The 21,815-nt window shown below is 43.6% G+C and overlaps 1 protein-coding gene across 1 annotated transcript in view; it reads left to right on the forward strand.

Annotated features, from left to right (window-relative positions):
• The window catches only part of LOC147886710 (TatD related DNase), a 187,365-nt gene that overhangs the window by 36,655 nt on the left and 128,895 nt on the right, over positions 1 to 21,815 (forward strand). Inside the window, exon 2 of the mRNA XM_087395749.1 lies at positions 4,972 to 5,045. Within this exon, the coding sequence (XP_087251875.1) occupies positions 4,972 to 5,045 (74 nt within the window). The remainder of the gene's footprint in view (positions 1 to 4,971; positions 5,046 to 21,815) is intronic.

The raw sequence follows: 21,815 nt of genomic DNA on the forward strand, positions 1-21,815 counted from the left end.
ACCTGCAAATAAGCATCCCAAAACTTTTGGTTGTACCCATCCACTGTATCTCCTGCATCCATGTGCAAGCTGTCCCAGTCTTGAAGAACATGGTCTCTAAACTGTTTAGGCATAAACTGTTGGTAGAAGGCTTTCTTGAAGTCCTTCCACTTCCTTGGAGCTGACCCATCTGTGGTTTGTGCACTCCACCATGCACTAGCCGTTGCTGTCAAGTGTAAACTGACCATTCTTAACTTGGAGGATTCTGAAAATTTTTCTGTACCGAATGCAGCATCAAACTGTCTGATAAACTGCAATGCTTTGTGTGTATGACCATACTGTCCATTGTAGGTCATAAACTTGACAGATTTTCCTCCCTCTTTAAATTCCTTGGTCGCTTTGGAAGACTTTCTCTTCCTAGACTTCTTGTGTTTCCTTCTTTTCCTGGATGGTTTATCTGATAAGGAAGAAGAAGACACAGAAGTCGAACTCGAGGTAGACGGTGATGGACTAGGAGATCGGTGATGATGCCTCGATCTCTTTTTACTATGGGACCGTCTCCTATGAGATCTATGAGATCTCTCTCTCTCAAGCTGCACACGAGAGTGTGCCTCTGGCATTGGCACGTCATATACTGGATTAGGCATAGCTTCTGCTTGAAACAAATGCTGAGCCCTTGGATCCCTTTTGAGATTTTCCAGCTCTTGTATACGAGTGCGTACCATCTGTTCAAATTCTTGTTGAGTTTGCGGCACACTTCTTTGTCTTGGATATACATCCCTATCTTGTGAATCCCACTGGATAGGTGATTGATCCATATTCTGAGATCTGCAGATTTCTCACACCGTGTAGGTAACTGATGCACACTACCTTTGCTTTTCCAACAGAAAAAGTACCTCAACAAGAGGTGTTTTGCATTCACAATCTATGCCAGTACTGGCTGTCAGTTCAAGGCATATACCCACACAGTTGCCAAAGCATCAACAACTATGTTGCCCTTTTCTGGCTGCTGCAGATGTCTTCAAAAGGCATCTGTTTTTCCCTCTTTTTACTGCTCAAAGGCATGCATACTCTTTTTCTGCAAATCTCTGATTTCTCTGCTTTCCTGCTGCTTTTCTGACAGTAGAAATCTACTTTCTCTGTTTTCTCTGTTTTCTCTGTTTTTCTGCTGCTTTTCTGACAGTAAAAGTCTGACAAGTAGGTGAAAATTGCTAGCAGAAACAGTCTCTGCAACTGTTCTTTAAAAAAAAAAAAAAGAACAGTAACCAGATGGAGTAACTGGCTAGTTACTCTAACCAGACTGACTCGTTCTGGTTTGGTTAGTTTGCAACTAGACCAACTGGACTGGTCACAGTCTGGTTGCACTGACCAGACTGGTCTGGTTGGGTCAAGTTAACTAGACCTCTGACCAGAGTTAACTAACCAGAATTAATTTAACCACTGGTTTGCCACATGTCAGTGCCACATCAGCATCTGCCACATCAGCTTTCTGTCAGCCCTGCCACATCAGCACCTACCACGTGTGAAAGCCACGTCAGCAACTGCGCTGTCTGCCACGTCATCAGGCCCACTACTCATCTGCCACGTCAGCATCAGCACGTGCATGCCACTTGGCTGCCACGTCACCTCGCACGTGTGGTTGCCACGTCAGCTGGACCTGTTGGCTGCCACGTCATCTGTCGGCTAAGCCTGCCACATCAGCACCACGTGTACACCTAGCTGAACACCTGGCCACGTCAGCAAGAGCCTAAGGTTCCAAACCTTGGCTATGCACTGGTCGTCGTCGCGCGTCGCTGGCTTTTGCATGTTTGGAGAGGCGCTTGTCTTCCGTCAGCCAGCAAACCAGCGAACCCGTGCGTGAAGGCGTCGCTGTCCCACCCGATGCGTCATGCAATTGTTTGCTCAAAGATCTCTCCAAGGAATGACTTAAGCCCACGCCCCCGACTCCTCGTTTAGCTTACTAACTGCAGGACCCTATAAACCTTCGCACTTTGCCTGGTCACCGTCCTGCGTATAGCCTTCGTCGGTGCATCCAAGGGTAGGTGGTCACCAGTCGTTTTGAAAACTAGAGCTTGAGAACCAGAATCTCGTAGTCCACTGTTTGGCGGAATTTGCAGCAGGCAAAATAGAACATTGAAAGGTCCGATAATCTTCTGATCACCCAACCATACACCCTCCAGCCTTTCTTGGATCGTCACCACCTGAAAAGATGGCGAATCCCAGGCTTTGATACCAATGAAACCGGATCGTGGGTGTAAGATAGCTATTACCACTCATAAACGACGGAATTTATGCTTTCAAAAGCTCTCCCTCACTCCCTCTCTCTGAAGATGCACTAGGGCCCAGGACAAATCGTCGGGCTGGACCCCCCTGAAGGTCTTTATTCATGAGAGAAAATCTGTTACAGAAATTCAGCACGCTGTCTGGAAACCTCTCTACATACAAAACGTGAAAAATCCACTTTATTACAAGAGCTTCAAGCTCAATTCAAATTGGCAACATGCCACTTGTCTAAAATCTAGACTAAATCCTATTACATGCCACTAAGGGCCATTCTGGAGTCTTCAAAGCTCTCGGTCACACGAACCGCCTCCTAGATGCTTGTCAAGCTCTCCCTTTACGCTTAGGAAAAATAATCCTTCCTAGTACCTACAACAATTAATAAAGCGCACCACCATGGCACCCATTAATTGTTAGCGCTTTGCATGCACATAACACACTGTGGACTAGTCCTAGTCACGGTGGGCGTCCCCACTGAACATATGTGCACATCTAAACAAATATATATAAATATATATATTCTCTGGTTAACCGGAGTCAACACTCTTGATTATAATTAAAGAGCTTTGACCAAGGGTCAAGGCGCCTTAATTATAGCCAAGTCTCTCCAACCGAAGTTGGCACATCTTGGTTAACCAAGGTTAACCCTCTTGGCACATGCCAAGTCTTGTTGACCGAAGTCAACACTCTCTGACCGTAGTCAGCTGTATGGTTCTCTGGTTAACCGCAGTTAACCCTCTTGGTAATAAACCAAGTCTCCTTGACCGAAGTCAGGTTTACTTGACTAGAGTCAAGTATCTTTGACCATAGTCAATCCTCTGACCATTAAAATAACTCTTTGACCATATTTAACACATATAAAACTCTTTAATTATGATCAAATAAATGGTCAACTGTACTTTGACTTAGGATATTTACATTGTGGTGACAGTTTCGCTTCAGGTTTTGGCCTTTCGAGATGCACAGGAGGATGCTTTAGTTTTTAGTGCCCAGGATGGTGGCAGATTGCTCAGGTCCACAGAGGACATCTTGCTTGAGTCTGCTTTTCAACCTATCAAGGTTGTAGGTCTTTTGGTGCAGGGATCAGATTCAGAGTGGTTCCTAGATCCAGACCCCCGGCTACTCTCCACCGGGTCTTGGAGGCTCTGGCTCTATGGGGGAGTTCCCATCAGGTATTTGCGGTGGGACCCCGGAGAGTGGGAGTGGATTGACGCAGGGCATCAAGAGAAGAGCATCCCCTTCTTTCGTTACACGGTCAGTAATGTCGGGAGATTTCAGCTCAGTAGTAGAGGTTAGAGACCTTCCAGAGTTCCTCATTGGGAGACATTTGATATCACTGCGGATCTACAGAGGTGCTACTGGAGGAGACTCTGGAAATCCCACAGGAATAGAAAGATCACTATCTTCTTTTGGCTTTCTATCCATGGTGGGATTGCAGTGAACCTTTGGAGGTCCAGGTTCGGAGCCGACCCTACTTGCCCTCGATGCCTCTCTGCTTCGGAGACTATTCAGCATTGCTTATGGGATTGCAGACAGGTGAGGATGATTTGGATGGGGGTAGCGAGGATTTTCAGTCACTTTGCCCACTCCCCATTTTTTATGACATGGGGCTTAGTGGCTTGGCTTTCTCTTACAGGGCCTCAGGTATTCTATGAGAGATTTGACTCCTCTCGGGCCATTTCGGTTCTCCGTCATCAGGCTGAGTCTTGTTCGTTGGATGTGGTACCACACCTTCCTTTTACAGCTGTACATGCCTTTGTGGATACTTCTTGGGAGATTCTAGCGAGCATAGCATCCTGGCATATCTGGAGAGCCAGATGCACAGAGGCTTTGGAGGGTACTCAAGTTCATCCCTCGCACACATTGGCTAGTATCTGGACAGACACCGTACATACTTTGATGGCCGTATGGACGCGTATGCAGGGAAACTCCCGTGCAGCCTCAGCTTGGAGGGCTTCTTTCTTCAGGGAATGGAAGGAATCTCCTTTCTTCTCTGAGACTACTACAGGGTTGAGGTGGCACTTTCAGCCTCAGCCTTGGTTGTTTTCCACCTCACTCTGAGGGGGTTTTTTATTTATCCTCATGATTTCATGATGTATTCCGCTTTGAGCTTGCTCTCGCGGGTTTTTTCTCTTACTCAATAGAAGTCTCTTTCTTGAAAAAAAAAAAAAAAACCTAGGAGGAGTTTAGCTAGATTGGACCTTGCATCTAGAGGGGTAGTTGTGAACCAGGTTTTGCTAGCCATAGCCTGGTATGTGAGCTCCTGTCGGTGCAGTTTCAGAGATTGTATCACTCAGCTCATAAGGCCTATCGGGAATTTTTTATGGAGTGGGCTAGATGGCACGGCAGACACTATTGCTAGAGTAGCTTGGGACACCTTGATCCTTCCCACACAAGAGGGGGGTCTAAACATCATAGATCCAAACTTGCAATGCGGCATGATGTATTTCTGCTTTGAGCTTGCTCACGTGGGCATTTTTCATACATAATCGAAGTCTTTTTCATGGAAAAAAGAGAAGAAAAGTGGAAGAAATGTCAAAGTGTGTGCCTTGTTTACTTTTAATGGGTTGTCTTCTTCTCTTGCACCATCTTCTAGGTCACACGCCACAGCTGGAACTAGATCTAGGTCTGAATATGAAATTCTTTGTTAGTTGCATGAGGCCTTTCTGATTGTCAAAGGATTCTTCTTATCACTTTGTTTATGTGATGCAGGAGGATTGGGAAGCAGTGAGGAACATGGGAGAACTACATCAAGGGATCATCCCATGCTTCGGCCTCCATCCATGGTGAGTCTCAATGCTTTTTTTGCATGTATTTGTGTAGACAATTCCAGCTATTGACATAGTTAGCAGCAGATTATATCTTAGCTGTATCGGCATGGCCATTGTAGAGCGCTCAATGTTTTTCTATTGCAACATCAATCTGGAATTAAGATATTCTTGACGTTCACACATGTCATAAAGGAACTGAACTTGTTGTGTATTCAATATTGTTAGTATTAATTAAGTGAAAGATGTCAGTTTAGTAAAAAAATTGAATGATCAGGAAATCTCATGCACTATGAAACTCATGAATTAGTCGATACATCAGAAATGAGACCCAGCTGGTGCATACCTATCCGGAGCTAAATCCAAGTGTAGCCACTTACAGGAAGAATACATCTTTTTTGATACCATATTCTGTGAGAATAAAGGAAATACCACAATCCCAGCACAATCTCATGGCGTATGAGGTTCTGGTGGATCTGTTATATTGACTGTTTAACTGTGAGTAGTTTCAGCAGTAATCTTACTGCGTCATGCACAGCATCTCCTTTGGAGAGTGATATTGCAAACGATCTCAGTAATGATTCCAAAGGAGAGGCAGCCATGGATGTCAATTCTGTTAGAATCTCTCTCCATTGGTAAACAAATAATTTTGGTCTTGTGCCCAAGTCTTGGCTGTAATGGCCAAAGCAACTAAGGAGAGAAGTAGAAGACAACTGTCCCTAGCTGCACATTTTTTGACTGGGCAGCAGGTAGTGGAAAAGCAACTTAAGGAAATACAGAATTAAAGATCTAGCCAGTAAATCATCAAGGTATTGCCATTTAATACCTTGCATCCATGTAGAAATACAGATTCCTTCCTTTAGGCTTTCAGAAAACCGTTGAGTGTGCCTAAAAGTTCCCTTGGCAGCACTATGACGTGCCTTTGAGCAAGTGCATGAGATCTTACTAAATGCTATCCAACATGGTTGCAGCAGTGGAATAGTGATGTGTGCAGCTTAATATTGAACATTGAGCCTTGAAACTGTGCCACATTATTAAGATCCTATGCTGTGATAGCACTATGTGGATAAGGGGAGCTGATCCTCTTGCCCTTGGTGAGCATGCCTTGTGGACGTTCCAAGAATGAGCCTTCGTTAGCCTTCACTATAGAGATGAATCCTCCTAAGGCAACCAAGCCACACCTTCCACAAAGACATGACAGGAAGCACCGTTTTGTGATCCCTTACCAAGTTGAGCTAATCCAAAGGGAGTACTATGGGCTCTCCCCACCTTGCCAATGACGTCTGCAATGGTCTACAAGGCCCGTCACTGTGTCATAGTGATATTTTCATTAATGATACCTAGTATTAGAAAATGTTATCAAGGACTTAATGCACTCCAAAATTTGCAGTGGAAATAAAGTACAAAGAGCAGTTTTAACGTTCAATTAATACACACAGCCACCATCTAGAAGTGCAATGAAGGTGACACGACATTGTTATATGTGGCTCCACATTGCTACAGGGCAGTGAATACTATGCTGCCAAAGCTGTGGCCATGATACAATGAACCTTTCCGCATCCTTGAGAAACACTCACAGCTCAACTATAAGATGGATTTACACCATCGTTGGTTTGGAATTTTATATTCCAACTGATGAAGATGTTCCAAATGCTTATGACTATGTCTTTTAAATTGAAGATGACCAGGCATACATTCTCGAGCACGTCCTATCACCGATATTGTGAGACCCATCACTGATGTTTTTGTTCAGTGGCATGATCTTGATGATTTCAATGCTCATTTGCAGACCGATGAGTACATGCAGTGGTATCCCAGCATCCTGTAGCAGTGTTTCCTGCATCAGATGTGATTTTCTCTACACTATTTCATCCTTTCTACCAAGGTCTTCTTTCAAGTGGGAGGGGATGTTACTTTCCCTAGCCTATTCCTTTTTCGACCTTTGACTTATGGATGGACACTTGTGAAAGGGTATGTCCTTTGACATGAGATTACCGATGAGGCACACAACCTGACACACTCTTTCATGTCGAGGAGGGTTCTATTAATAGAAGTGTAATGTAAACCCTCTCATAGAGGGTGCCTCTTGGAAAATTCGATACGATTGAATTCGACAGTCTCTCTCTCTCTCTCACACACACTCTCAGTATGAACCATAATGATATGTAAACTCAAAGGAAGAACACAATCATGCAAATCATACAAAAACTCTGCTTATGCTAAGCTGAGCTCATCCCTACGGGGCTTGCCGATCGGTTACAAAAAAGCTTCTTAGAAACCTCTAGACTTGACTATGTCAAGATGAAGAATGTCTATCGGATGCATATGCTACCATCACCACTTGTCAAATGTCTATGCCGTTCACTGCATAGAGTGTTGCCACGTTGCATGACAATTTTCTAGACTAACCCCCCTATGAGGTCTAGTCTGCCAACAAACCCCCCTTAAACCAAGTAGGGAAACACCAAGACTGAATAGATCAGATGAGCCATCCGGGCGGCGCCAAAACGACCTTTAGAAATTTTGGAATATGGTTTCTTGTTCTGTTATCATTATAGTCTCTTTTCTACTCCTTAGCTCATTAATGATATTAGAATACTAGTTCCTAAATATACCCCACATCTAGTACGCGTGTTGGGATAGTGGGCCATCTGCATGTGCATTTGATATTGTTCAAGGAGTGTCACCTAGTGTGATACAAGGCATCGACCACGATCCTTTTGAGTGAATGCAACCATTCCTCATACAAGTGCAAATGCAATTAAGAATTGAGTAACCACAGCTCTCAACTCTCACCATAGAGTGGACCCTTCTTGTAACCTTCACTCCTAGATTTGTCTCTAACATCTAGGCATCCACCATTGTAGACCTCTCAATAAGCTACCTTCATGTGATGGATAAATAGGACATATATTGACAAGATCAAAGCATTGACCATCGTAGACCTGTCAATAAGCTACCTTCAAGTGGTGGATAAATAGGACAAATGTTGACTAGAGCAAAGCATTGACAATCTATCTTGTAGACTTTATCTATGTGAAGGCAGCCTCTAGCACAAGTGCCATGGAATCTTGGAGAGTGAACCTTGCCCAAAGCAAAGGCAAGGACATGTTCCTTGACTTTTAGTACAATGTCCTTGCATTCCTTGAATTGTTTGAAGAGCTAAGGCCATGTTGTGTTGTAGTACAAAATTGGGTGGTGCCTATAGTTTGCTTGGAAAGGGGTTATGCAAATAGCATTGTGAACAGAGTTGCAGTGAGTGGCAAATGCTCTTTCCATGATGATGGTCAAGATTGGATGTAGTGAGTCTTATTTCTTCCAAGGCTTGGTTTACTCATCCCTTATTTTCATTAGGATCGTCCAATGTGTCCATAGGCTGCTTGAAAAGTTGTCATGTTCATAGCACTATGAAAAGACTCGTATGCAAACTCAATGAGTGGCAAATTGTCCTTTGATGAATATAGTCTTGATTGGATGTAGTGATGCAACATGTCTTCTCAAGGCATGGTTTACTCCTTTAGTTTGTCCTCAGACTCTAAATGACAAGCTGGATGATATCTTTAAAACTAGGCAAAAAATACTTGAAAGAGGAGAGGGATATAGTCAACCCTTAAGTTGACCTTGGAGCACCTCTCATGCATAGTTCCCAGGAATTTCGGAAACGGGGAAACGGAAACGGTGTTTCGGAGTTTCGGGCACCAGAAGAAACGGTGGAAGCGGAGTTTCGGTTTTTAAGGTTAACAAAATATATATTATATATGTAATTATTATTAATACATATGTCATACAACAAGGCCTGAGAGAAGGACAAGGAGGAGAGGAGAGGGCAAGGGCTGAGGAGAGGAAGGAGAAGAGGGCAACGGCTGAGGAGAGCAAGGAGGATGTTACGCTCAAGTCGAGGTAACATGACCTTGGAAGGGTCAGTCGACATTTTCCTTTAAAGGATCAATGTTGTATTATATTTGTTTGGACTTCATGTAAATGATAAAAAAGGAATCAAGGTCAAGGTCCTTGGTGAGGGTGACATGGCACTAGACTAGGTGGATCTAACGCTAAGGGACCTAAATGCATGAAATGTGCCAAGGGGCAAATGGTTTTAATGATATCCCAAGGTCAAGGTCCTTGGTGAGGGTGACATGGCACTAGACTAGGTGGATCTAAGGCTAAGGGACCTAAATGCATGAAATGTGCCAAGGGGCAAATGGTTTTAATGATATCCCAAGAGAGGGGTAAATGATGCATTAAGGAGGGATCCTAAAATGAAGACATGTGGCATATTAGATCCATCTAGGGAATTTTGGGGCTTGGTGGAAATTTTGTAAGCAAGAGCTTTAACGTAACAATTCTGAAGAGAGAGAGAGCTTACTACCACCGAGGTTGGTTGGGAGGACAATCTTTGTGCCTGTGCCCATGATTTGATGAAAAGCTAGGAGTAAGCAGGTTGTGACGTAAAATTTGGTATCAGAGCCTGCAGGTGGATCATGAGAAGTGGGGCGGGACTAGCTGGAAGAGATATGATCGTATGTAGCTGTGCTGTTGTGCACGTTGCTTAGGGTCGTCGTCTTTGGGCTCGTCGCTGAAGAACAGTTGTTGGAGTTACCTGTTGTATTGCTCGCAGGGTCGTTGTTAGCAGACGTTGTCGTAGGTTTGGTGATTGTCGTGGTCTGTCAACTCGACCTATAGCTTCAAACCACGACTGTCCACGGTATTTGTGAGTATGCAGAATATCGCGGCAATTTGTTAATCAAAGGGCTGTGTGGTGTCCAAATTTGGCGACGCATAACACGATGCACCGATTGTATTTTGGTATTGACTGTCCACGACGTCATTGCAATTGGAGGATATCCGGATCGCGCACGGTCGCAAGTTCATATTGGTACCTTCAGGGCTTCTTGGCATCGCGAAGGGGCAGTTATTGCACACAGGGTGATTGGTTGGCGTTGTGACGAGCTGTTGGAACTTTGGTTAACACCAAAGGCTGGAGCGGAACATCATAGGATTGGCTGGCGTTCGTATCGTGGGTCGATTGCGGTGCGAAGTCCGTGAGTAAAATAGTCACGTAGATCAGTCCTCTTCGTTATCGAATTGATCACTTTGGAATGAGAAAGATGACGCATTCTACCATGCGTAAATTCAGTCGTGACTACTGATATGCACTAGATGTGGAAAAGCTGCGTATATTTGGATTGGGTTGGCTGCTGCCTTCATGCGTAGGGCTCTCTTCATTTGAAGGCGAGGTTATTGGAGTTACGACTACCTGCAGAGAGCTACTGTGTGGTCACGAGACTTGCTTGTGACATTTTGTTATTTGGAGATTTCGGTTATCAACAAGTACTATGCAGATAACAGAGACGATAACTGTTGAAGTGAGAGCTGGGGTGTTTTGGGTCTCCAACGAGGGTGTAGTTGAGCCACAGCAGGAACAACTTGATCTCTCTATGCTACATGAATGACCAGGGGGTTTTCTATGCCTTCTAAGTTTATTTGCCTCTGTGTTTGAGTTATTTTGGATTGCAGGAGTTTCCATAGGATAGGGGAAGGTGGGTTTGGTTACAGTGTGATATATGCCTGGTTAGCTGTAAATTTGGAAGTTGGGCTTTTGATTTGTAAATACAGTTTCAAGCGGTGTTTTATTATTTTTTCACCAAAAAAAAAAAAAAAAAAAAACACCCATCGACCTAAATGGAAGTAGAAGAAGAAGCTTCTAGGATGGATCCTGGAGAGTTGGGAGTCCAGCGGACCCTGCAGGTGTCGCGCCCAACAGGTCATACACTATCTGGTAGAATTGCAATGTTAGAGGATGCCTTGCAACAGATTTTAGCGCAGCAGTTACAAGCAAATGTAGGGCAATCTGAGCTCAGGAAAATGGTACATAGTATGTCTGCTAGACCATCCCGTGAAGAGAAAGGTAAATCTCCAATGGAACCAGAGTCCAGTGTTCATACGGTCGAGCCTAGGAGGGCTAAGGTGCCTAATATTGCCAATTATAGGCCAGAAAAGTATTCTGGTCGGATGTCTGACCGTAGTTCCGATATCATTGAGACCTGGTTACACAAATGGGACGAGGCCTTTGCCATTTGTGAAATCAAGAATGATATGAAGAAAATCTGCGAGGCCACCCATATGTTTAATGAGGCAGCGGATAGGTGGTGGATAAGACATCAGAAAGATGGAGTAGCATCCACTACTTGGGAGGGGTTTAAAAAGGAATTTAGAAAACACTTCTTACCTCCTGACGAAGCATCCCGAGCTTGGGATCAATATCGAAACCTTCGTCAGAGAAATTTATCAGTGGCGGAATACACTGATAAATTCAGAGAAAGTATTGTGAGTCGGAGAGTGAGAGCTGAAAGCAATAGTTGCAATAGAAGAGTGTGTTACAACTGAAGAGTGGGATAGGTTTTGTCTAAGTGACAAAACCTTATCCTTCACTAACCGTAGTTAGTGAACTAACTGTGGTTAGGGGAAAAAACCTCTAAAATGAGGGAAAAGTGCCCCTAACCTACTTATTACATTACATTGGTCACTGCTAAATTATAACAATAATTCTAACACCCCCCTGCAGTGCCAATGTCATGTACAAGGAAATGATCAATCACCAAAAGGAGATAAGTTTAGGGCACTGCGAAATGCCTCAAACTTTTCACGTGGAAGTGCTTTGGTGAAAATGTCTGCAACATTGTCATGTGTTGACACATAGATCATACTGATCTCTCTTGCATGCAACTTCTCTCTGACGTAGTGATAGTGAACCTCAATGTGCTTCGTGCGAGCATGAAACACAGGATTCTTTGCCACTGCAATAGCACTCTGACTATTAGTGAGAATTGGAGAAGGACCCTCCAATGAAAGATGAAGATCAGCAAATAAACGACGCAGCCAAACACATTCAACTGTCGCTGTGAAAGCTGCTCTGTACTCAGCTTCACATGAGGAGGTAGCCATTGTAGACTGTTTCTTGCTCAACCAAGAAATACAAGCTTTGCCCAAAAAAAAACAATTGCCACTGCCTAGTGTCATAGTCTTCAGCTCAATCTGAGTCACTGTAGGCATGCATCTGCAAGTCACCTCCCCTGGGAAACATCAAGCCAAAAGACTTTGTACCTTGCAAGTAACGGAAGATGCGTTTTACAGCATGCCGATGCATAGTCTTTGGGCTGTGCATATATCTGCTCACCTGAGAAACTGCAAACTGAATATCAGGTCGTGTATTGCAGAGATAAATGAGGCATCCAACAACCTAACTGTAGAGTGTGACATCAATTGATTCACCTGCGTCATGCATTGTAAGCTTCAGCCCCGGCTCCATGGGAGTAGCTATGGGCTTACAATCCTTGATGTTGAATCTGTCCAAGAGTTTCTGCACATACTTGGATTGAGACATAACGATGTCACTTTTCTCTTGAGTGAACTGGATCCCCAAATAAAAGTGTAGCAACCCCAAATCTGACATGTCAAAAGTGGTCTGCAATTCAGCTTTAAAATCTGCAATATTATCGTCATTTGACCCTGTGAGCAGTAAGTCATCTACATAAAGAATGATGACTAAAATATCCCCCCCATCCTTCTTGATGTAGAGGGTGCTCTCAGTTGGACTATTGTGCAGCCCCTTGCTGGTCAGAAAGACATGAATTTTGGCATACCATGCACGTGGGGCTTGTTTCAGCCCATACAAAGCTTTATTCAGCTTGCATACTTGAAGTGCATTTCTTGAAATTTCAAAGCCCGGAGGTTGTTTGATATAAACCTCTTCCAACAAGTCTCCATTAAGGAAAGCTGTTTTAATGTCCAACTGATGAACATTCCATTCAAAATTTGCAGCCATGGCTATAACTGACCGGATAGTTGTCATTCTGGATATAGGAGCAAAAGTCTCCTCATAGTCTATGCCCTTTTTCTGAGCATATCCTTTTGCAGCCTTGCCTTGTACCGATCAATGGACCCATCTAGCTTTCTTTTGACTTTGAAAACCCACCGTGTACCTATGGCATGTTTACCTGGTGGCAAATCGACAACTTTCCATGTGTGATTTTTCTGAATGGACTGCAATTCATCGTGCATGGCATTCATCCAATGCACATTATCCTGTGCTTCTTCAAATGTCTCAGGCTCCTCCTCATCAAGAAGAGTACCCCAATAAGCTGATTCAACGGAAAGAGCTCCCCCTCCCCATGCCTTACTGCACTACGAATTCTGCCAGGTAATGGAGCATCAATTTTACTCTCTGAGAGTTTGTAACAGCCAATTTGGAACTGTTTTTGCTGCATGTATATCTGCAATTTCTTGCTGAACAACCTCTTCCACTGCTTGTGGAGGTGGTAAGACATCCTGTGGCTGGATCGGAGCATGTGGAGGTATCTGGAAATTTTGATTTGCATCAGATATATCAGCAGGGGAACCCAAGGCAATGGGTAGTAATCCCTCAAAGACATCATGGGAAGAAGTAGGCATAACAAATTCAGCTTGAGTGTGAGCTGAATTTTCTGAAAATATAACATCTCTACTGACAATAATCTTGCGTGTGACAGGATTGTAGAGACGGTAGCCCTTGCTCTCTGCACTATACCCAACAAAAATGCATTTGATTGCCTTATCAAGACAACTTATGCCGAAACTCAACGGGCACATGAGCATATGCAAGGCATCCAACAACACGAAAATGATCCACATAAGGCTTTCTCCCTTGCCAAACTTGATAGGGAGTCTTGGTCTTCAAAGCTTTTGTGGGAGCCCGATTCAAAACATAATTGGCACACATGAGACCTTCAAGCCAAAATTTGTGAGGCAATCGTTTGCTTTTTAGCATGCATCTATCCATCTTCATAAGAGTACGATTTTTTCTCTCAGCTTTGCCATTTTGCTGAGGGGTTAGCCTCACTATAAGCTGATGTGCAATGCCTTTGTCTTTTAAAAATGCATCAAAATCTACAGACAAATACTCCCCTCCTCTATCTGTGCGTAATGTTTGTATCTTGAGTCTTGATTCATTCTCAACCATGGCTGCAAAGTGTTTGAAAACCATAAACACTTCTGATTTGCGTTTCAGCCCATAAACCCAAGTGTAGTTGGAGTAGTCATCTATAAAAGTGACAAAGTAAAGATGACCACCCAATGATGGAGTCCTCATGGGACCACAGACATCACTATGAATAAGCTGTAATTTTCGAACAGCTTTTACTGATCCATCCTTCTTGAAAGGAAATCTGTGCATTTTACCAAGAATGTACCCTTCACAGGCATGTCGAGGAGGTGTTTCAAGAGGAGGCAATGCATCAACCATAGCATGTTTTGAAGTGTCATCAAGCTGCCATAATGCATGTGTCCATATCTGGCATGCCATAACTCCGCATTCTGCATAGGCAGTAGGAGTGGAAACTACAAGAGCATGTGCTGGTCTTTTCTCATACATGTCAAGCTGAAAAAGACCACGTATCAAGGCATAGTCATTCTCTCTGTCATGGACTGCACACTTGTCATCTTAAAAAATGACATGAAATCCAGCTCTGTTAAGAGTGGACACTGAAAGTAGATTTTTTGTGATACCAGGCACATACAAGACATCAGAAATTTTGAATGTTGAGCCATTAATGGCTGTAAGTTCAACTTCTCTTGTACCACGAATTGAATAGGAGGAGTTGTTGGCACATGTGACCTTTTTACCAACGGGAGGTGGATGCAGAGATGTGAAAAGACACTTCCTGAAAGTGATATGCTTTGAGTCACCGCTATCAAAATACCATGTATTTTGTGTCTCATTGACACTGAAAGCTGATGCATCCTTGGAAGAATCATAACTGCATGTCAAAAAAGCATAAGAGTCATCATTACAAGTGGCTGTAATATCCGGAGCAGCCAACTGAGAGTCTGAAATGCAAGACAAGAAGGCATAATCGTGCTCCACAAAGTTGGCTGTAGCTTGCTCATTGTCAGATGCATGAGGAGCTGAATCTGAAACAGCCATACTGGAGCTGTTTTTCTTTTCTTTTGCAAGCCTCTTCTTGCATTCTCCAATGTAGTGACCTGGCTTTTTGCAGTAATGACATATTCCCTTCTTCTTGGGCTTACCTGCATCACCACCCTTAGCCTTTTGAGAAGGCTGTCCTGAACCACTGGAAGGCTGATTTGCTGATGTCTTTGCTTGTCCTTTTCCTTCAGGCTTGAATTTTGAAAGCATGGCCTGTTCACCTGCTCGTGAAGCCATGTTTTTCCTGGTTTGCTCTTCCTGCAACAGAAGTCCTATCAACTCGTGAAAATTGAGAGGATTTGTACCCCCCCTCAATGACAAATTCAGCAAGGTATGAAAGCTGAGATAAGACTTAGGAAGAGAATTTAGAGTAGTGGTAATCATCTCTGAATCAGGAATGATCTCATCAATATTCAACAATTGCTCTTGTAAATCCTATAGCTTTGTGAGGTGGACTGACATGGAGTCACCCTCTTCCATATGTGTATGAGACAATTCTCTTTTCAAAAAAGACACCCTGGCATCATTCGGAGCTGCATACATGCTCTCCAAAATATCCCATGCTGCCTTTGAGGTCTTACACAACCGGATATGCGGAATGATGAATCTTTTCACTGAAAGAGAGATACACGACAAAGCTAAAGCATCACGTGAATCCCATCTCTTTTTCTCTGGAGTGGTAGGTATAGCTGCACCAATAACTTGTCCTGCAGCTGTACCCTGTGCACGACCTCTGCCTCCTCCTTGCTGGGGAGGGGTATTAGGTGCCACATTTGCTGACCGGATGTCATCCCCATTTACATAGTCCCACAAATTATGGGAAATCAGAATGTTGCGTACCATAAAACTCCAGAGGGAGTAGTTAGTACCATCCAGCTTATCCTCTTGTGAGAGACCATTGAATTGGAAATCATTCTGATTTTGCTAGGCCAAGTCTGAGAAAGAAAATACAGCAAATGCAAATCTGAATTCCCTTGCTGGGAATGGAGTGCACAATTCCCAAAAAAAATTACAGCCAAACACTGGCTGAAAATGCAACTCAAATCTCTGTAATGTCTCTGTCAGAAATCTGCCAGAGCATCCAATCTCTCCCAAAACCTGCCAAAAGTTCTTCAAAACACTTACAGAAAGGCAGTGTGAATTGAAAGCTGCAAAATTGCTCTCCCCACACAAAAGCCCCAATTTGTGGCTTGAAATTGCAACCAGAAAGGGGCAAATGGTCTAAAAGCCCCAAATGCTGCACAAATTGCACTCTACCTGCAAAAGCCCCAAAACTCACTACAAAATTGCAATGTGATTGCAAAAGCCCCAAATTTTTGCAATTCTCTGCAACAAATACAAAAGCCCTAAATTTGACAAAATTCCCCACACACAAAATGTGTCCAAATCTGCCCACAAAATGGCCTGCAAAGCAAAAATCTGCCTCGAATTTGAATGGCTCCCTGCAAAATGCTCCTACAAGAAGACCTTGAATGCACACGGAGGCTTGAGGAGACAGCTGATGACACACTCCGTACAAAAGTACAGAACTATACGGAATGTACAGTCAGGCTGTACGGACGGGTTCAGCTCCTGTGTATAGCAGTTGTATTGAACAACAGAGTATCCAATCTGATGGCGATGACTAGGCACATGTTTGTACATACAAACAATTACAACAGGTCGGCCTGCTGTACTTATCACGTGCGCAACAAGGGGCTGTAGGAGTGACTGTGCGTACGGATGGCACTGTCAGCACGTGCAGGTACGGATAAGTGTACAACGCTTGCAGGCGTGGGGCTGTACGAAATGGAGCAGCAGCACAGCCCATGCATAAATAACATACAAATTGTATGGACGAGTAGCTGGTCGACCGTACGGATGTACAGACAAGCTACGTTGTAGATCTGTGTACGGCGCAAGTACCTATACGACTGTATGGAACTAGTCCGTACTAAGTGTACGATTGATAGCGTGACTGAAAGGGCTTGGAGATGATGGTGGCAAGCAAGTGACAGAAGATGGCAAGCAGTAGGAGTAGATCCGGGGGCTGGTCCTGCTCTGATACCAAATGTGAGTCGGAGAGTGAGAGCTGAAAGCAATAGTTGCAATAGAAGAGTGTGTTACAACTGAAGAGTGGGATAGGTTTTGTCTAAGTGACAAAACCTTATCCTTCACTAACCGTAGTCAGTGAACTAACTGTGGTTAGGGAAAAAAACCTCTAAAATGAGGGAAAAGTGCCCCTAACCTACTTGTTACATTACATTGGTCACTGCTAAATTATAACAATAATTCTAACAAGTGTAATGAAGGTTGATGAACCTCTACCTCAGTCAATCCAAGTAAAAGATTTTATCTTTGGATTGAATGATCGAATTAAGATGGAAGTTCGGGCTAAGTATGCAAACACGCTAGATGAAGCAATTGCCATAGCCCTGAACTATGAGGATGCAAAAGGGAATAGACCAAGTGGGTTTGTGCAGGTTGGGACTTAGTATGGGTACCCGAAGAAAACTGGGTTTAAGAAGAAGTGGATTAGCAAAGGGATTGCCTCACAGCCTAGTGGTCAAGCCAAGCAGGCGAAACCAGTTGAGACTCCTAAATCAAGTACCACCATTGGAATGAAAAGAAAAGTAACACCAATGGCAGCCCGGCGAAGTCTTCTTTGAACCCAGAGCAAAGGGAAAAAGCGAGGAGAGAAGGCTTGTGTTTTGGATGCCTTCAGCCTCATCAGTGGAAAGATTGTCCACGAAACAAGGATCGTCGGATGGCTGAGATGGTGGTCTCAGAATGCGACGTGGAAATGGAGGGAAGTCCCAGAGCAGAACAGATGCAGATTCAGCTAGCAGGATCTTCTCAAAGGTCAGTATCTGTTTTGTTATGTGTGTCTGTTGCTAAGTTCGTAACTAGTGCACCTGATAATATCCTGTCAAAGTCCGCAGCAACGGGGTATACAGCCTTAATGATACGGAGTTAATTCAGATGAAAGGGCAAGTAGCTAATCATGATGTCATTGTGTTGTTTGACTCAACATCAATGCACAATGTAATTAACTCCAAGCTTGTAAAGAGGCTGAAACTAAAGACTAGCCCATTTGACTATGCATATACAGTCAGAATGGTAGATGGAGGTTCAACTGAAGTATGGGACCAAAGGGTTACCCAGTTGGAGCTTCGAATTCAGGACTATGCTGAGAAGCTTGATTTTGAAATGACTAAGCTTGCTCATGCAGACATAGCCCTGGGTAAGGCTTGGCATTCTAGGAAGAATCCAGCCATACATTGGAAAAAGCACATTTATCAAATCAAGATGAATGATGTGTTGTATGTCTTATGAGGTGAAAAAAATATACCTCAAGGACCGTTGGTTTCCGTAATGGAAATTCGAAAAGCTCAAGAAGAGTTTTTGTTTCTTTGTACAGCATCGGTAGAGCCAATTGATGATTCTTCGGCTAGCACTGATGTTGCTCAAAATGGAGAGATGGCCAAGCTAGCTGATCAAATAATAGAGGAGTTCTCTGATTGTTTTAGGGATGAGTTACCTTATGGGTTACCTCCAAAGCGGAATGTTCAGACGATATCTTGTTGGAGGTACCGTTTCAGCCAGTCAGGATAGTGGGCTTCATGGAGCATGGCTCTCTTTCACAGTGGTACTTGGATCTTGACCTGCTTCTCCTCGCCCTTGGCTCATGGAGGGTGTGGCTCTATGGAGGTGTCCGAAGTAAGTTTTTGCAGTGGGACCCTGGAGAATGGGAATGGATAGATGAAGGGCACCGAGAGAAGGGCATCCCCTTCTTTCGTTATACGGTCAGTAATGCTAGGAAATTCCAGCTCAACTGTAGGGGTTGGAGGCCCACCAAAGCTCATCATTGGGAGAACTTTCAGATTCCTACTAACTCGCAGAGATTTTTTTGGCAGAGACTCTGGAAATCCCACCGGAATAGAAAAATCACTCTCTTCTTTTGGCTTTCTATTCATGGTGGGATAGCAGTAAACCATTGGAGGTCCAAGTTCAGAGCTGACCCTTCGTGCTCTGTAGAGGATGTTCCGGCCACTCTTTTCAGGGCTGCTCACTCCTCGGTCGACTCTCCATGGGAGATGCTAGCTAGCATTGCAGCATGGCACATTTGGAGAGACAGATGCACTGAGGCTTTGGAGGGTTCTCAGGTTCACCCTTCTCAGATCTTGGCCAGTACTTGGACATATATAGGATACACACTCTGATGGCCATTTGGGCGACCATGCAGGGATCATCTCGAGCACCCTCCTCCAGGAGAGTTACTTTTCTTAGAGATTGGAGAGACTCTGCCTTCTTTGCTGAGACTTCTATAGGGTTGAGATGGCATTTTCAGCCTCAGCCTTGGTTTCTTTCTACCTCATTCCTCTGAGGTGTTTTTTATTACATGCTTAGCATGGTGTATTTCCGCATAGAGCTTGCTCTAGCGGGTTTCTTTCTTACTTAATAGAAGTCTCTTTTTTGGAAAAAAATAAAAAGAAAGTTTGTAGTACACTTTATTGACGATATTCTGGTATTCAGTAAAAGTATTACTGGGCATCATGAACACTTAAGAATAGTGTTCGGTACTTTGAGGAAAGCCAGTCTTTATATAAATAAAAAGAAAACTATACTGTGTATGGTAAGACTTGAATATTTAGGATTCATAATTACTTCTGAGGGGGTAGAAATGGATCCAAAGAAAGTGGCTGCGATACTGACTTGGCCAATCCCTCAGAGTTTGACCGCTTTGCGATCATTCTTGGGATTTGTCCAATTTTATCGAAGGCATATCAAAGGATATTCCGAAATAGTATCGCCATTGACTGATTTGACCTCAGATAAAGTACCTTTTATATGGAGACAGAATCAACAGGAAAGTTTTAACACCATAAAACAAGCTGTGGTCTCAGGACCGGTGTTAAAAATAGTTGATTCCTAGAAACCGTTTTTTCTTGAAACCGATGCAAGTGGCATTGCGGTAGAAGCAGTTCTTCTCCAAGAGGGAAGGCCAGTAGCCTTTGAAAGCAAGAAGCTTTCTCCCTCTCAATGAAATTGGCCAACTCATGAATTAGAGTTGTATGTTGTTGTCCATGCTCTGAAAACATGGAGATATTATTTGTATGGGTCAGAGTTTTATGTTGATGTTGATCACGATACTGTGAAACATTTTTGTAAACAACCTGACTTGAGAGGCGGCCAAGCTAGGTGAGCAGAACTCATGCAAGAGTTTAACTTGACGATTCGGTATCGAAGAGGGAAGGATAATAAAGTTGCTGATGCGTTGTCACGCATTATGCATAATATGAGTTTCACATATTAGAGAGTGCTCTAATGATCGAGATTAGAGAAACTCAAAAGGTGGACGAGTTCGTCCAAAGCCTTTGGCCTAAGACTCATGTGTTCAAACCCGGGGAAAAGGACGACTTGGCATCTAGAAAAGGCCAAACTTATGCAAGGTATGCCATAAGGGATGGTATGTTGAAAAGAAATGGCAAGGTAGTAGTATCTAATCAGAATGATCTCAGGCAGAGAGTCATTTAACAATGCCATGATAGCCCATGTGCGAGACATCTAGGAGTCTAGAAGACATATGATCTCATGAGACGAGATTTCTTTTGGCCAAAGATGAAAAAGCATATTCATTAATATTTGACACGTTTTTCGTGTCAAGTAAGGCAGAGCGGGTGAAGCCACCCGGACTTTTACAACCCTTGGAAACACCACTAGGTAGGTCGGAGAGCATTTCCATGGACTTTATTGTAGGTCTGCCTACGATACAAGGTGGATATGATTCTATCCTTGTGGTGGTTGATCGTCTTATCAAGATGGCTTACTTCATTCCAACTAGAGAGTCAGTTAGTGCCCCGCAAGTGACGGATTTGTTTATTAGACATATATTTCGTTTGCGTGGATTACCCAAATCCATAGTGTCAGACAGGGATGTCAAATTTACTGGTCATTTTTGGACTGCAGTGTTTGAGACACTAAGGACTAAGTTGGGAATGAGTAGTGGGGATCATCTAGAAACGGATGGTCAGACGGAAAGAATCAACCAAATTTTAGAGGATATGCTTAGAGCATATGTGTCATTGAGGCAACATACACGGGACAAGTGGTTGCCATTGTTAGAATTTGCCTACAATGATGGAAAACATTCCTCTACAGGGTTCAGTCCGTTTCAGCTGAACTATGGTTATAGACAAACGAATCCAACTATAGTTGGAATACCTCAGAAAGTGCCTAGTGCTGCGAACTTTGTGGTTCAGATGCGGGAGATGCTAGCACTTGCGAGAGCTAACATCCGCCAAGCTATGGATAGAACTAAGGCGTATGCGGATGAAAACCGATCCGCTAGAGAATTTAAGGAGAAAAAGTTTTTCTCAGAGTTCCTTCGCACTCTAAGTCTTTGACTGCAGGAGAGTGTGCTAAGTTATCACCTCGATATTGTGGGCCATGGTTAATTCTACAAAGAATAGGCAAGGTAGCCTATAAATTAGAATTGCCACAGGGTTGTAAGGTGCACCCAGTGTTTCATGTTTCTCATTTAAAGAAAATTTTGCATATAGGCGACTCACTAATCGAAGGTGTTGTTTTGTTTCAGGAGATAGAGGATAATGCAAGACGCAAACCAACAGGATTTCTGGACCGAGGAACAATGCAAGTACGCAATCGGAAGATACCCACGGTGTTGGTTGCATGGCATGGTTTACCTCTATCAGAAGCTACCTGGGAATCCGTATACCAGTTACGGAGAGTATTCCTAGACTTTCTCATCGAGGACGCTAATGCCTGAAGAGGGAAGGAATGTTACGCTTAAGTCGATGTAACATGACCTCGGAAGGGTCAAT

Source organism: Dipteris shenzhenensis, chromosome 24, assembly GCF_047967505.1.
Source record: "Dipteris shenzhenensis isolate YYH24624 ecotype China chromosome 24, Dip_SZ_1.0, whole genome shotgun sequence".
Classification (NCBI taxonomy): domain Eukaryota; kingdom Viridiplantae; phylum Streptophyta; class Polypodiopsida; order Gleicheniales; family Dipteridaceae; genus Dipteris; species Dipteris shenzhenensis.